We start from the raw sequence: 15187 nt of genomic DNA, 5'->3' as shown, positions 1-15187 counted from the left end.
TGCAAGGTGCACGGAGGCGAGTCCTACAGGGAGAGATTGTTTGTAGCTATCTGTGTATGAATCATAGGTGAGCGGGGGCCATTCTGCTCCGTGGCTTCGGCTACATGGTGTTCCAGCTCTGGATGCAACGAGCCTGGAACACGTAGATGTATTTCATCCTCACAGCACCGTACACAGTACTCTTTGCAACACAGAACTGCCCTCGGGCCCGCGGACGGGGTTTCGGAGATGGAAGAAAAGGTTGAGGATCCTCTCCCTGAGCGTTGCTGCGCTACAAAACCCGTGCACTTTTTTATTCCAAAAAGAAAGGTCAACGCCGATTCATTTCCCGGTTATACTGAATACACAACAAGACGCGTTATCTCATCTCCGTTCAGCATGCGGTGCCGTGCCCGTCAAAGAAAAGCGGGCAGTCGGGCAAAACAGGAAAGAGAAAAAAAAAAAAAAAAAGGAATCGACTCTCCGAGACAAACCCCTCGGCTCGAAGGACTGCTTATTATGTAAGAGTCCAGCAGCTCTGGGTGGCTCTGGGGTCAAGGGTCAGGCTGGGCAGCACTCTCAGGGCCGCGCAGCTACCTTTCATCTGCTGGATGTGGATTCTGCCTACGTCCTCGCAGTCCTTCACTTGCTTTTTGCACATACAACCCTGTGAATATTTGTGAGCTCACAGACACACACACACACACACACACACACACACACACAATTTATGCGTGCATGAGTGTATGCGTGCATCTTTGTATTCACTTGTGAGTCTATGGTCGCGTGTGTATGTGAGTTAGTCTACCCCTTTTATATACCACTGGAAAGCACTATTTTCTATAGTGCTTCTCAGACCTGGGGCCACTCAAAGCACTTCTTAATTATTGCCTCACAATCACCCACGCCGTACCCCGATGGTGGGCAGTCATGCAAGGAGAAAGCCAGCCATTGCTTCAGGGGATCGAACTAGCAACCTTTTGTTTGCCAGACAACCTGCTCTACAACCAGAGCTGCTGCCGCCAAGGCGTGTATGCGTCTGTATGTGTGTCCGCGTGTGTGCGCGTGTGCGTGCGTGTGCGCGCTTGTGTGTGTGTGTTACCCTCAGCTCGTTAGCCTTCTGCTGGTTCTCCAGGGTGTGCTGCTCCACGGCCACCGACTGCTGCTCGTTGTCCTGCTGCAGCTTGCTGATCTTCGCCTGCATCTGCTCCAGCTCCCTGGCACTGCGCTCATTCGTTACCTAGGAGGAGGGGGGGAGAGGGGGAGGTGGTGGGGGAGACGTGGTGGCGGTGGGTTCGAACCGGCGTCAGTGGATGGAGAGAGAGAGAGAGAGAGAGAGAGAGAGAGGGAGGGAGAGACAGAGAGAATGAGATGAAAAATAAATGAAACGTCTGAAATCCCCTACTAAAATTGTTTGTATTTTCTTTGTCCTTCTGTGGGTTGTAAAAACAAATATTACAATAAATGTCAGTCAACTCGCCAGGTCGCTGCAAATCACACGGAGACGTCGCCGAGGAAAAAGAGGGATGAAAAGAATCAGCCGCAAACACGCGGGACACGTTCGGGGCCTGATTGATATTTTGCATCCAAACCGAAAAAAGTGTGGAGGCAAGCAGATGATCATTTATCGCCATCGCCGTCCAAGACCGCTGGCATGCTGGGTAATCTTGGCAGCGAGGCGCCACCACTACCGACCATCTGCACAGACGGCAGGAAGCGGTATGTGTGTTGTGGTCGGATGGGTGGGGGGTGCGGGCAAAAAGGGGGGGGGGGGGGGGGGATGTAATGACGAGACCAATGTCGCCGGCGACACTTCCCGGGACAAACAGGAGGTCAGGGAGAACCGGGGGAAGGAGAGAAAAGAAGGGAGGAGAGACGTTAAGCGAAGGAGGTACTGAGGACAACTTAAAGAGGTGAGTTGGCGATGGAGTGAACCTGGGTCTCTGCCCGACAAAGGGGTATCCATGGGAGAGTATTACTGACACACGACCTCCCGTAGCGGTGAGTATAGCGGTCAGGCTGCCTCTGTGGAACATCTTCTCGAGTTCCAAGCTTTCACCTTCCGATTAGTTTGGGCCCATTTCAACGCTTCGTGTGTTCAGTGTCAACAAATCAGATGTTTTATTGGGCTCCGAAATGGATTTCTGTCGTCCATCACTTTAAACATGCCACTTATAACTTGTTGAAAGCTATAAAACAAAAAATGTATTGCTACGATCATGGCTGTACGGTAGCGCAGTGCCTGACGTCCCCAAATTTTGGATTTATGTGTATTTGTGGTTGTACAAGAGAGACCAAACGGTCAAAGCACTGCTCAATACGTCATTGCCTGCGTCACACCTGCATCTCATGTGTCCATGCGACCGGTGTTTGTGTGTGTGTGTGTGTGTGCGCGCGCGTGCGTGCGTGCGTGCGTGCGTGTATCTGCGTGTATCTGCGTGTGTGTGGCGGTATTTGCTGGACCTTTAGCTCCTTCAGCTGCTGCTCCAGCCTCTGCTGCTCGTCCTTGGCTCGCTGTCCCTGCTGGCTCAGGGCTTTGAGCTCAGACGTCTTGGCCTCCGCGTCGGCGTGCAACTGCTTCACCTCCTTCTCCAGCTTCTCCTTCTGCCGCGTCTCCCGGGAGAGCTCGTTCTGGCGGACCTGCAGCTCCTGCTGCAGCTGTGGAGGAGGAGGAGGAGGAGGAGGAGGAGGAGGAGGAGGAGAGAGGGGAGCGGGTACGAGGTGAGGTGAGGTGAGGTGAGGTGAGGTGAGGTGAGGTGAGGTGAGGTGAGGTGAGGTGAGGTGAGGTGAGGTGAGGTGAGGTGAGGTGAGGTGAGGTGAGGTGAGGGTTTTTTGTGAGAATCTGTCATCGCCGTACAGTCAGCTGTGATTAATGCTTCCTGCTCATAGGGCTAAAGGGGGGTTTGTGACCTACGGTGTACCGTTTGTGTGTTGGTGTTGTGTTGTCTCTCTTTGGACCGCTCTGCCCTGTTTCCTTTTGGCTTCCCTGTCGTTTATTTCCGTGAGAGTTAATTAGTTGATTAGTTGTTGGCTGATTGGTCGTAATGTTGATTGCTTGGTCAGGTGACAGCTGGTATATCAACACCAGTGGGGAAAGACCAGACCCCACCTCGAGAAAGGGTTTGACTAAGATTAGGGTGGTGTTATGTTGAAGGTCGAGTAAGTGTATTAGCCTTTCAGTTGACGTGTGGATTAAGTTCTTGGGAGCTGAGGGGGATGGTGGTATATTGCACCAGGGTAAAGGGCTTTTCTATCGTAACAGGGGATATAATAACAGGACATTTTAAGTATTAATCAAAGTTCCTATTTTTATTCAGACACCTTAAGATCCCTGAGATCCATCTGATAATCCATTGCATTAAGTTTAGTGTTGATTAAACATTTTGTGGGATTTGAATTAGCATGCGTCCACATTGTCAGTAGATGGATTTGATGTATAAAATAAGAGGAGCTGTTAATCTACAAAAAATCTCAACTACGCTTACAAGAAACACAACCAAGAAGAGATCACACACGACCCTAAGCACCAAATAACTCTCCCCTCAAACGAATTCCATAGATGGTGGTACGCTATATCTCACACCTGTTTGAATATACGTTCAGGGAGCCGCATGCTAACGTTGAGCCGTCTGCCGTCTGCCGCGGCGGGACGGCGAGGGAGGGAGGCTGGAGGTAATGTAATGAGTGTTTACCTGGGAGACAGCCTGGCTGGAGTTCTCTATCTGGGCCTCCATCTGCTGCTGCGTGGCAGAGGCCTGGGCGAGGCCGTCTCTCAGACGCTCCACACTGGAGACCAGCTCATCTCGCTCCCCGGTCAACTCATCCACGGCCTGCTTCAAGTTATTTACACTACAGAGAATACAGGAAAATATACATATTAAAAACACGCCCGCGTACCTCTGCAGGCATGTTTCCTCATGGGCTTAGACAGTCGACTGCCTTTCATTACTATAACTTTACATATTTACTATTTTTGTCATCGCAGCAGATACTTTAATCCATTCTTAAAGTTGTAAAGTGGGCTGCTCCCCCCGCGACCCGACCCTGGATAAGCGGATGAAGATGAGATGAGAGATGAGACATTCTTAAAGTTGATTCAGATACAGGTCAATAAGGAGCGGGTAGGGGATAGAGAGTACAGATACAGGTCATTAAAGAGCGGGTAGGGGTTAGACAGTACAGATACAGGACATTAAGGAGCAGCTAGGGGTCAGAGAGTACAGATACAGGTCATTAACGGGTAAGTAGGGGTAAGACAGTACAGATACAGGTCATCAAAGAGCAACTAAGGGGTTAGAGCCTTGCGGGCACCAGGGCGCCCGCAAGGCCCATATGAGGCGCCCACAGGCCGGTTCTAAACATAGCACAACTCATTCTTGAACAACTCTTTCCCACCTTTTTTAAATCGTTGTTGATCATTATTGTGAGAAATCATTAACATGATCAGTGTCTTCACATAGATGATTATCATTAATCAATAATAATAATAATATTTAACTAAAGGCAAACTGAGCAAATTTGTTATTTCAGAAGTGTATCAAACTGGGTGCCCTTCGTATGATGAAGTACCCATGAAGTAGCTCTCAGGTTCAAAAAGGTTGGTGACCCCTGGGTTAGAGAGTACAGATGCAGGTCATCAAAGAGCAACGGGGTTGGGTTAGACAGTACAGATACAGGTTATAAAATAAAAAGTAGTGGTTGGAGTACAGATGCATGTCGTCAAGGAGCAGGTAGGGGTTCTGAATCTTGCTCCAGGATGCCTTAAGGTAAGCAGCAAACACAGGGGATCAAACCCTGTATATTTTGGCTGGGATTCACAACACCCTGAACTGTAGTCTTAATCTCAATAACAACATTGAATCATGAACCAGACCACGTACCTGTGCTCTTGACCCTCAGACAAGCCGGCTCCCTGCTCAGCCAGCTGGGTCAACCTTGAGATCTCTTGTTTGAGAGTTATAATGTTTTCCTTGGCTTTGATCTCTTTATCGTGAGCTGCATCCACTGTTTTCCAAGCGTTCTCTAATTCCTAAGGTGAAAACCAAAATACAAAGATATAAATTAAAATTATGTTTTACGACTACAAGGTCAGAGGGGAACGAAGGTGCTGCGACTGCATTGTTTTCACACATGTAAAAGACATGACATACCTTATTAAAAACGAATTAATCAGTGATCGAACCTAAAAAAAAGCGTGTTTATAATTTTCGGTACAACGTACCTTCTTCAGAGATCTGATGGTGGCCTCATCTTCCTGCGAGAGCTTCAGCGCCGTCTCCACTTTGGTGGAGTTGGACACGATCTCTGCGTTGAGCTCCCTGCATTTGGACATGAGCCTCTTCTCGCTCTCGTGGGCCTTCCTGAGGGCGCCGGTGATCTTCTCGTACTCCGTGCGGAACTTTTCCACGCTCTTATCTCCCAGCAGTTCCGTGAGGACCAACTGGAACTGCTTCTCCAGCGCCTCGAAGGACTCCTCTCCATCCGTGCCTCCTTTTTGCTGTGGATGACGATTAATACATTTTGAAATAACGTGTTTCAAACACAGAATTGTGGAGAAAGGTCAACTGTAACTAAGGAGAAGTAGGATTAAGTTGTTATGTATTATATTATGTCGGGTCGAGTTGTCACGTTTACCTCTCGTTGACTTACTGGCAACCAGTTCGATCATTTGACTTCGGTTTTTCGGCTTATAGGCTACTGTAGCCTATATTTATGTTTACTTTTTGACTAACTCAAATAACTTAATATCCATTTGCACCACCAGGCATCAACATGTATTCTCTAAACAGTAAGGACCTAGCTGATAGAAATATTCAACAAAAACGAAACAAATATTTAGTTTAAGCTAGCCTAAACAGTGGATGTCATATAGTGCGATAATAAAAGCTATAGCATACTTCGGCTGTGTTGAATGTGGCAAATGGCTTTGCTATCATCTATCATATCATTTTTAATCCGGCAGTATCAGATTCGGTTGCACCATTTGCTCCAGTTAGTCAGAAGACCACAATGGGAAGGCTTCATGGCATTGGTGCCCTGAGGCAACTGTCCAAGATGATTCATGCTACTTTGATTCGTGCCTAGCATGGATAATCATGGCCAATTAACGATAGCCGTGTATGAAAACCCAGGATTATATTTCAAACTAACATTCAAATCGCTTTAACTCACCACCACCATTTGACTCGTTTGAAAGTCAGTAAAGTAATCAATCACCCAGTGCTCTTTGGTTGAGTCATAAGCCTTGCTTTTCTCCCAATTACAATGCATGTCATGTATCTTACCTCCATGATGTTATTTCATCGAGGTCACTGTAGCTTTCATCTGCATCTCATGAGTAGCAAACAGCTCACAAACTATTACAATTGTTGTCACGCGTAACGTAGCAACGGTAACTAAGGGGGGGGGGCACCGGAAGTAGCGTGTGCTTGTGGTGTGTTTTTCTAAGACGTGCGTGCTTTTATTTATTTATTTTTCATTTTTCATCGTCTTTCCAGGTAAAAATAAACCGTTTTAACGTTAACAGCAGTGAATGAACAAGAACTGCACAATTTTTTTAGTAACGTGTAAAGTGACACCGAATCCCCTCGTCAGCCTTGTTTCGCAATTAAGCTGCTGTTGTTGTTATTGTTTGACACTAGATGGCAGTTGTGAGCAACAGCCCTACTCGGTATCCTCCTCTTGAAGTCATCGTCATGATTGTTTTCCTGTTGTTTTTCATCGGATGTCGAGTTATTGATGGCCTCATACTTTGTAGGGAAATTTAACCTGAAATCTGATATCTGATGCAGGCCATCTGGCATGTGTGCACAAAATGATTTCACTGCTAGGTGCGCTCACCTGTAAACATACCGCACAGGCACCCCCATGGATCACACTGCCTAAGGGTCTGTATCCTACGACATGTCTTCACTTTTAGATCTGATCCGGATGTAATTCCACGAAATGCGCATTTGAATCGTGGAGAGGTGTGCACGATTATTAGGCCAAACGGTAGATATGAAAAATTGCAAAACTAGTCAATCAGTTTTTTGGAAAATAGAAATAGAAATCAATGCAATTCGACTTTAAATATGGTCAAAAATGGGCTTGATTCTTACTTAATGTACCATTTATTCTTTCTCTCTCCCTCTCAGGTGGTGCTGAAGAACAGCGCATGTCCCTACAGGTCATAGTGTGCCATTTCTTCCTCTGAACTGCAGGAGCATTTGACATTGTGTTTGTTTATTTACTCCAGAAGGGAATACGATCACGAGGCCTGAAATCAAGTCTGACGGGAAGACTCAAAATCCAGACTTTCGTCATAATGCCAAGCAGATAGCTAATTGGCATTGTGAAAATGATCATCATCACTCATCAGCGCCATGCTCTGTTATTGAAGAACGATACGTTTGGATTGATCTAATGAACTTTTAGCATGTTCAAATGTATATTGATAAAAAGGGTGAGGCCTACCCTGTGCATGCACTTGAGCTCATTCTTGGCAGCCGGGTTCGAGTGGATGCTTATGAGGGGTGCCAAGTAAAGCAGAGCAAAGCAGTATTAATCCATCTCAGTTATCATTCCAAGGTTGTGCAAGTTTTGGATAGCCAAAATACACCCTTGTATTCTTAGAAGCCCTATTCACTCTAAAGAATTTTCACTAATACCCTTTGGGCTTTTGTCCCATTAATACGTTCAGCAGTAATTATCCCTTGAAAAAATCTCCCCAGCCTCTGATACAGCTGGAGCTTTTGGACAAGAATAAGCTTAATTATCCTGGGAAGGAACAATGCAAGAAGTAAGGTTATGACCGGGGCAGTTTGGTCAGAACACAATCACAATGGATCATTCCTCAAAGACCCGTAAGAGCGTTTCTCTCCGTCTCTCTCCCAGGTCTGCATGTAGCTGGAGTGCAGTGTGGAACACGTTACTCAGACGAAGTGGCAAAAATCAGAGAGCGCGCGGGCGAAAAGAGGACCACTTGTACAGCCTCGTTTCCTTGACAACCACCACATGACAACATGCGCAACAGTTGCCATGGCAATTGTTTTCAAAAAAAAAAATTCAGAGGAGGAGGGCATGATAAGTGGGAGATGATGATGTCGTCGCTGGTGGCGGCAGTGCTGGTGGTGGTGGTGGTGGTGGTGGTGGTGGTGGTGGTGGTGGTGGTGGTGGTGGTGACGGTGGCGGTGGCGGTGGTGGTGGCGGTGGTGATGCTGCTGGTGCTGATGGTGGACCCATGCAGAAGACCTGCAGACGTCACCCAGACAGGGGGGTTGCACTGTGTTGGTCTCTGCTCTGCGTCAGTCCCTCATTGGGGCCACGGTCGGAGCTGTGTGGCGAAGAGATTGATTTTAACACCACACATCGATGCTTGGCCCTGTGGGCCAACGTGTCTGAACATAGCCAGACATGTAGAGAAACACCCACACACTACACATGCGTATGTGCATACACACTCCTGCCCAAACCCACCCCTTCAAACATAGGCATGAACACAAACACACTTTTAGGCCTGTATGTGGGCCTGTATGATCGATATAGCATACCCAGTACCACTCACAGGTCCATTCCTTTCTCCTTTTTGAAACTCACTGGGTTGTGAGCTAAAAAGGTCAGAGAACATAGAGAACACACCCATCCACATTTCATTCCAGCTTGTAGATCCTATTACCTGAACCCTCCCCAAAATGTACCAGTGCAAAGAATTCCAATACATTGGTGATTAGGATCTGCAACACCCAATCCCCCCCCCCCCCCCCCCCAACTGCATGTCATAACACTACGCTGGTGTTGTAGTGGAAAATTGAACATGAAAAAGGTTGTGGTCTGATCTCCATCTTAGAACGCATGCAGCGGCGTCTGGCAGCCACCGCTCTCACGTAGAGAAGGAAAACACTCTGAAACTAATGTCTGTAATCACGACTCGCAGAGCCCCAGGGAAGATGTGGTGAGGAGTTCAGTTCAGGGTTCACCAGAGGTTGGAGAGTTGTGTGGCGGGATGGGGTACGGCCTCGATGCTATTAGTTTGATGCTTTTCTTTTAAGTACAATGAAATCAAGAAAACGAATGACAGATCTGCACGGTGATCTTCGCGCCGGCTCGTGATACATCATGCTTTCGTTCACTCGTGTATTTAATTGAGCCGTGGTGATCTGGGCTTCACAATGTGCGTATAATCACCCTTTGATTGTTGACTCCCAAATTATTTTACGGAGTCCAACCTCAATTAGGTATAATGGACTGGCCTGTTCTGCTACAAGACTATTACCGCGGTTTTTAAAGGCAAGTACATTTGCCTTTCAAATGGAGACAAGATGTGTGTGCATGCAAATCCAGGCGTGCACACGCACACACACGTTTCAAAATAGATCATATTTCTAGAATTGCTCTTCAAACAACTTTCAATTTACTACATCATTAGAGGATACTTTGCAATACTTCAAGCCCTGAAAATGAACGTCAAGGGGTACTGGAAAGGTTTGGAGCTCCCAAAATTATTATTATCAAGAAATGAATATCTGTACTTTCCGTTTTTTATGCTGTGGTGTAATTAACATGACTGCAACAGTAATGAGAAAAAGGGCTTTTAATTAGACGCTTTAACGAGCTTCAGGGATATGGCACTTTCTGTTCCTGCACTTAGCAGTATTTGCTGTTGTTTTCCAACAGTTTAACGCACGCAATAACCAATCAAGACGTTGATATGGAGACCACGACGTCAACCGCTCCCTCGTACCCTTCCTGTGTGATTTAATTATACAACATGGTATACACGAGCCGTGTACTGCACGGCATAGGGGTGTAGGACCCTCTAAAACCTTAGTAATCACTGTAAATGCAATGCTCATTTCAGCAGACTTTTCCTTATTTTGCATTGACCCCACATCCATATGTCGAATAGACTTCCACTACCATTAGTGGAAGTCTATTCGATCAGGAAGAAGCTCGATCACAGAAACAAAGTACAGTTGACTTTGTCATGTTTGGTCTTAGTACAGTCATGAGCACACACTCACCACGCGTCCACTAAGCCACTGATTTCATGTCGCTTCATTCCGACCAACAGGGATCTCCCCGCTAGCGCCCGGCTCGCCATGGCTGGAGCATTTTCTGACGGGATAATCTTGCCACCGCAGCCTCTAGGCCCATGTGAGGAGCGGATTACATTTTTTCTTTGGGGAGTGTTGGCCTTTACCATCTGGTATTGCCGAGGGACATTCACAAGAGGTATGTAGCAAGAGAGAGGGACAGATAGTAAGAAGGGAAGAATTACGGTGGAAGTGTGTGTGTGTGTGCGTGTGTGTGCTTGTGTGTGTGTGTGTGTGTGTGTGTGTGTGTGTGGGCTGAGAGCAACATCAAGAAAATAGGTGAAGTGATTGCCCTAGAGAGGGCCAAAGGAGGGTCTAAAAGAGTGTGTAAAGAAGGAAGTGTCGCTATCCGTGGCACCTACCAACGGGGGGATTCCGGGAGTATCAACTTTAAACCTGAGCGGTCCACTTTATCCTGTATTTACAATACCCCCCCACACACACACACACACACACACACACACACACACAGTCCGTTGGAGAGCTGCCTTTGAGGATGTTGCAAATGGGCGTGGATCCCAGAGACGCCCAGTAGTTCGCTCCATGTGGTAACGCAAAACATTTGGTGCGGAGGGAATACACAGGCGCACATTATTTGTGTGATTGAAAAATGTTGCTGTAATGGATTCCTGGGGAGAGCATGGTTTCATCTGTGCTTTTGTCTTTGTTGGGGGTTCCTCCAACACTGGGCTGACTTCATGATTTTCCATCCAGGGGGGCTGTAATGTGGGGATCGGCGTACAGCGAACCACTGAAAGGTTTTGGGACCTCTGCCATGCATTGTTACATGGTATCCCCCCCACACCCCCACCACACACACACACACACACACACACACACACACACACACACACACACACACACACACACACACACACACCAACACCCCCAGCCCCCCCACCACCCTTGGGTGAGCTCCCAGGCCCCTTGGCCCGAACAGGAGTCTTCTCCCTTGAACGTCCCTCTCGTGCTCTCTCTCTCTCTCTCTCTCTCTCTCTCCGAGTGCTGACTCGTCCCAGGCTGATTAACGAGGCCTCCCTCCCCCCCTGCGACCCCAACGCGTGGCTGCGTTGGGCCCTGTCAGGGAGCACGGGCACGGGGTGACTGCCAGGGGGACACTGTAATTGTGCCCCTGCAGGCGGTGACTTTCCCTTCTGTATGCATCTCTCATTCCTCTAATCGTCTATTTCTCTCCGTTCCTCTCTCGTTCTTGTTTCTCTCTCTCCCTCTCCCTCTCTCTCTCTCTCTGCCGCTCTCGTTCTCGTTTCTCCCCCTCTCTCTCTCCCTCCCTCTCTCTCTCTTAACCTCTCTTTGTTCATTCTGGTTCAGTGTCTCTCTCTGGTTGCTTTGCCAGAGAATGCAGAACATGCCAAGCGATGCATCTGTCTATATAAATCTATATCTGGATCAACCTATATCTATTCTCTCTCTCTCTCTCTCTCTCTCTCTCTCTCTCTCTCTCTCTCTCTCTCTCTCTCTCTCTCTCTCTCTCTCTCTCTCTCTCTCTCTCTCTCTCTCTCTCTCTCTCAGCCTCTCTCTCTTTCTCTGTCCCACTTTAGGTGAACCTACTGGGGCCAATTCCCGGGTACTGCCTGCGGTTTAGAGCCTGCCGTGCGATTCCAGAGACCCGGGGTCAGACAGGGCCGGGGTGACACCTTTGGTGGCCTCTGTGGTACGTTGTTAAGAAACCATTTCATTTTATTTTATTGCCTTCCAGGAAGAGAAGTCAGACACGACTTAGAGGCAAACATCATCATCACTGTAAACCACAGCCGCACACACTGTGCCACGAAAGCCCCACCATTGAGAAAGCACACAGGCAGAGATCTATAGAAACCAGATGGGAGAGATGAGGCGATGGGCCAGGAAGAGGACTGAAAGAAATAATAAAACCCTTTTCTCCATGCCAGGATGAATCCCCACCTCTCGATCCCTCTATCTTGTGCCAATTTTCACTGAAGTCTGCAGGTGAGAAGAGGTTTGACGAGCATCGTCACGTGAAAGCGGTTATGCTAGACGAGGTGCTGATTAAGAAGCCACGAACATTTATAAAATTGCGTTCCCCCCTGCAAGAGGCAGCTGTCCTCTATTAGCTCAATATAATGAACAATAAACGATGCGTCATAATTGGGACTGAAATCTACAATATCCATCATATGTTCTGGGGGGAATTACAACCACATGGACATCGGAGCACTACGAGACGGGAACGCCATAGGAATCCCAGCGTTGCATTGCCCTTTGGTTTGTATTATTTCTACTGTTGCAAGGCATGATGACGATAAAATGTGAATCTTAGATAAGAGGGGGAAGGCCGATAGGCAGACCGAGATCTGTCTCATTCGATCAACCTTCCTTAGGTTACCATACATCTGACCTTGGACATACAGTAATACAATAAATCTGTTGCTATATCAGAGGATTACTTTTCATGATTACGGTCCCATTCCAACCTCTTTCTTGTGATACTGATGCGTCCATTTTGATAGATCTATCACTCTGCACGAGTGCATTTTAGTGCTCCTGCACATGGATATGATGGTTATTCTTTTTCTTCCACTTCCTGGGACCAAAGACAATGAGGCGTTTCTCCTCGTTAATCCTGGCCCGGGCTGTCAGATGCTAACGTAAAATATTAAAAGGAGGTGATGGATCCTTTCATCACATCTCTCTTCTGCTCTACTCCGGCCCTAATGAAAATCTCGTCGTGCAAGGAATGCTACGCTCGTACCAGCGTTCACCTTCACCTCCACCTTCAAAATTACCCAGCATGCTACCTGTTATCTGTTGCATATCCCCAGAAGGAAGGATATTCCCATCCTCCCTGCATTATTCTCTCATCAAAACAGGTTAATGTATTTGGTATTAGGCCCTGGCATTGTCTGAGGTCTGCTCTGTTGAAGTGAATCTGGTAAGTCCCCAGCTTTGACTTCTACTTCCATTATTCATCAAATAGTGTAAAATAGTATGCATAAAACATGGATTGAGGTCGTTGAGATTGGGATTAATCATCTCGCTAGAGGTAGGATGCTTACCGGTAGTTGCGGACGTCGGGGATCAAACCCATAACCTTTCAGGTATGAGTTTCAAAAGCCCAGTCAATGCACACCGTCCTTGTTTTGTCAACCTGATATCTGTGTCCAGCATACCTTCTGTCGTAGAGCTGGACTGGGAAAGGGATAAGGGACATATCAAGGCAGCAGTTATGAAAGGATTATAAGAATTAGAAATACAGTTTTAATAAGAACAGTTTTAATAGCTGGGGGTAACTCGCTTCAGATAAAGCAGCGGCAGCAGCATCCAGATTTTATGGCGACAGTCTGGACGGAATGTAACTCATTAATACAATCCCTGTTATCATGATGATGAATAATTAATTCTCCCCCTTTTTTCTTCCTATCTTTCTTTTACTACTTCTGCCTCTCTCCTTCCCTTTTTTTTCCCTGATACTTTCTTTCTCTTTCTTGGTTTCTTTATCTCTTCCCATAGCTCTCTCTCTCTCTTTCTTCCTAGCCATCCCTCTCTCTTCCTCCCTATCTTCCCTATTCTCCTGGTCATTCAGGATGTTCGTGGCGTTCCAGCGTTACTCATGCTGCACATGGCCCTGGGGGGGGGGAGGGGGGGGGGGGGGGTGGGGGAGGGGGGGTGCTACAGAGACCGCCGCTGAATGGGAGGTTTTGTTTGCACACACGCAGCCCGACAGCCTCCCCAGACAATGCCGAATGCAGGAGAGCCTTTTCTGCTACAAGAGCCCCACCACCCCACCCGGAGAGAGCTCCCCCCCGGACTCGCTCAGCATCTGCTACCCCTCTCTCTCTCTCTCCCCCTCTGTCTCTCTCACCCCCTCTGTCTCTCTCCCCCTATCTCTCTCTCTCCCCCCTCTCTCTCCCCCCTCTCTCTCTCTTCTCCTCCTCTCTCTTCTCCCTCCCCCTCTCTCTCTCTGGCCCTTCTCTTCCTTTCTCTCTTCTCCCACTCTCTCTCTCCCCCTCTCTCTCTCTCCCCCTCTCTCTCTCTCTCTCTCTCTCTCTCTCTCTCTCTCTCTCTCTCCCCCTCTCTGTATCTCTCTCTCTCTCTCTCTCTCTCTCTCTCTCTCTCTCTCCCCCTCTCTCTCTCTCTCTCTCTCTCTCTCTCTCTCTCTCTCTCTCTCTCTTCTCATCCTCTCTCTTCTCCCTCTCCCTCTCTCTCTCTGCCCCTTCTCTTCCTTTCTCTTCTCCCACTCTCTCTCCCTTTGTCTCTCTCTACCCCCTCTCCCCCTCTCTCTCTCCCCCTCTCTCTCTCTCTCTCTCTCTCTTCTCATCCTCTCTCTTCTCCCTCTCCCTCTCTCTCTCTGCCCCTTCTCTTCCTTTCTCTTCTCCCACTCTCTCTCTCCCTTTGTCTCTCTCTCCCCCTCTCCCCCTCTCTCTCTCCCCCCCTCTCTCTCTCTCTCTCTTCTCATCCTCTCTCTTCTCCCTCTCCCTCTCTCTCTCTGCCCCTTCTCTTCCTTTCTCTTCTCCCACTCTCTCTCTCCCTTTGTCTCTGTCTACCTCTCTCTACCTCTCTCTACCTCCTCTTCTCTCCTCTATCTCCCACTCTCTCTTCTCCTTTCTCTCTTCACCCTCTGTCTCTGTATACCTATCTCTTAATCTCTCTCTACCTCTCTCTCTTCGCTCTATTCTGCCCCTCTCTCGTCCACTCTCTCCCTCTGTATCTGTCTACCTCTCTCTCTCTCTCTCCCCCTCGTCTCACCTCTCTCTCCCACTCTCTCTCCCACACTCTCTGTCTACCTCTCTCTCCCCCCCTCTCTACCTCTCTCTCTCAGCCTCTCTCTCTCTTTGTAGAGCCCAAATCACTTACAGGAAGGTGGCAGGCATCGTATTCAGGGCTGAACTGGTTATGCACACATGGAGGGTTACATCAGTGTGTTTGTGTGTGTGTGTGTGAGTTTTAGCTTGCTGTGTTCCACTGAACTGTTTATGTTCTGTATTAGTGTTTTTGTTTGCATTGACCTCAGCTTGTTTATTGCTTGGATATATTGACATCCTGGAATATGTGTGATGATCGTGGGTTACATCAGTGCGTGCGTGTGTGTGTGTGTGTGTGTGTGTGTGTGTGTGTGTGTGTGTGTGTGTGTGTGTGTGTGTGTGTGTGTGTGTGTG

At 47.9% G+C, this 15187-nt stretch overlaps 1 protein-coding gene across 1 annotated transcript in view; it reads right to left on the bottom strand.

Annotated features, from left to right (window-relative positions):
- cfap58 (cilia and flagella associated protein 58) overlaps positions 1–6329 on the bottom strand; it is a 53729-nt gene extending 47400 nt beyond the window's left edge. Inside the window, exons 1-6 of the mRNA XM_056587288.1 lie at positions 6264–6329; positions 5201–5476; positions 4860–5008; positions 3672–3828; positions 2443–2637; positions 1082–1219 (exon numbers count right to left, since the gene is read on the bottom strand). Coding sequence (XP_056443263.1) covers positions 1082–1219; positions 2443–2637; positions 3672–3828; positions 4860–5008; positions 5201–5476; positions 6264–6269 — 921 coding nt within the window. The 5' untranslated portion in view covers positions 6270–6329. The remainder of the gene's footprint in view (positions 1–1081; positions 1220–2442; positions 2638–3671; positions 3829–4859; positions 5009–5200; positions 5477–6263) is intronic.
- Between the last annotated feature and the right edge of the window lie 8858 nt (positions 6330–15187).

This window comes from Gadus chalcogrammus, chromosome 3 (assembly GCF_026213295.1).
Source record: "Gadus chalcogrammus isolate NIFS_2021 chromosome 3, NIFS_Gcha_1.0, whole genome shotgun sequence".
In the NCBI taxonomy this organism is placed as follows: Eukaryota; Metazoa; Chordata; class Actinopteri; order Gadiformes; family Gadidae; genus Gadus; species Gadus chalcogrammus.
This window is presented reverse-complemented; position numbering and strand designations above follow the sequence as displayed.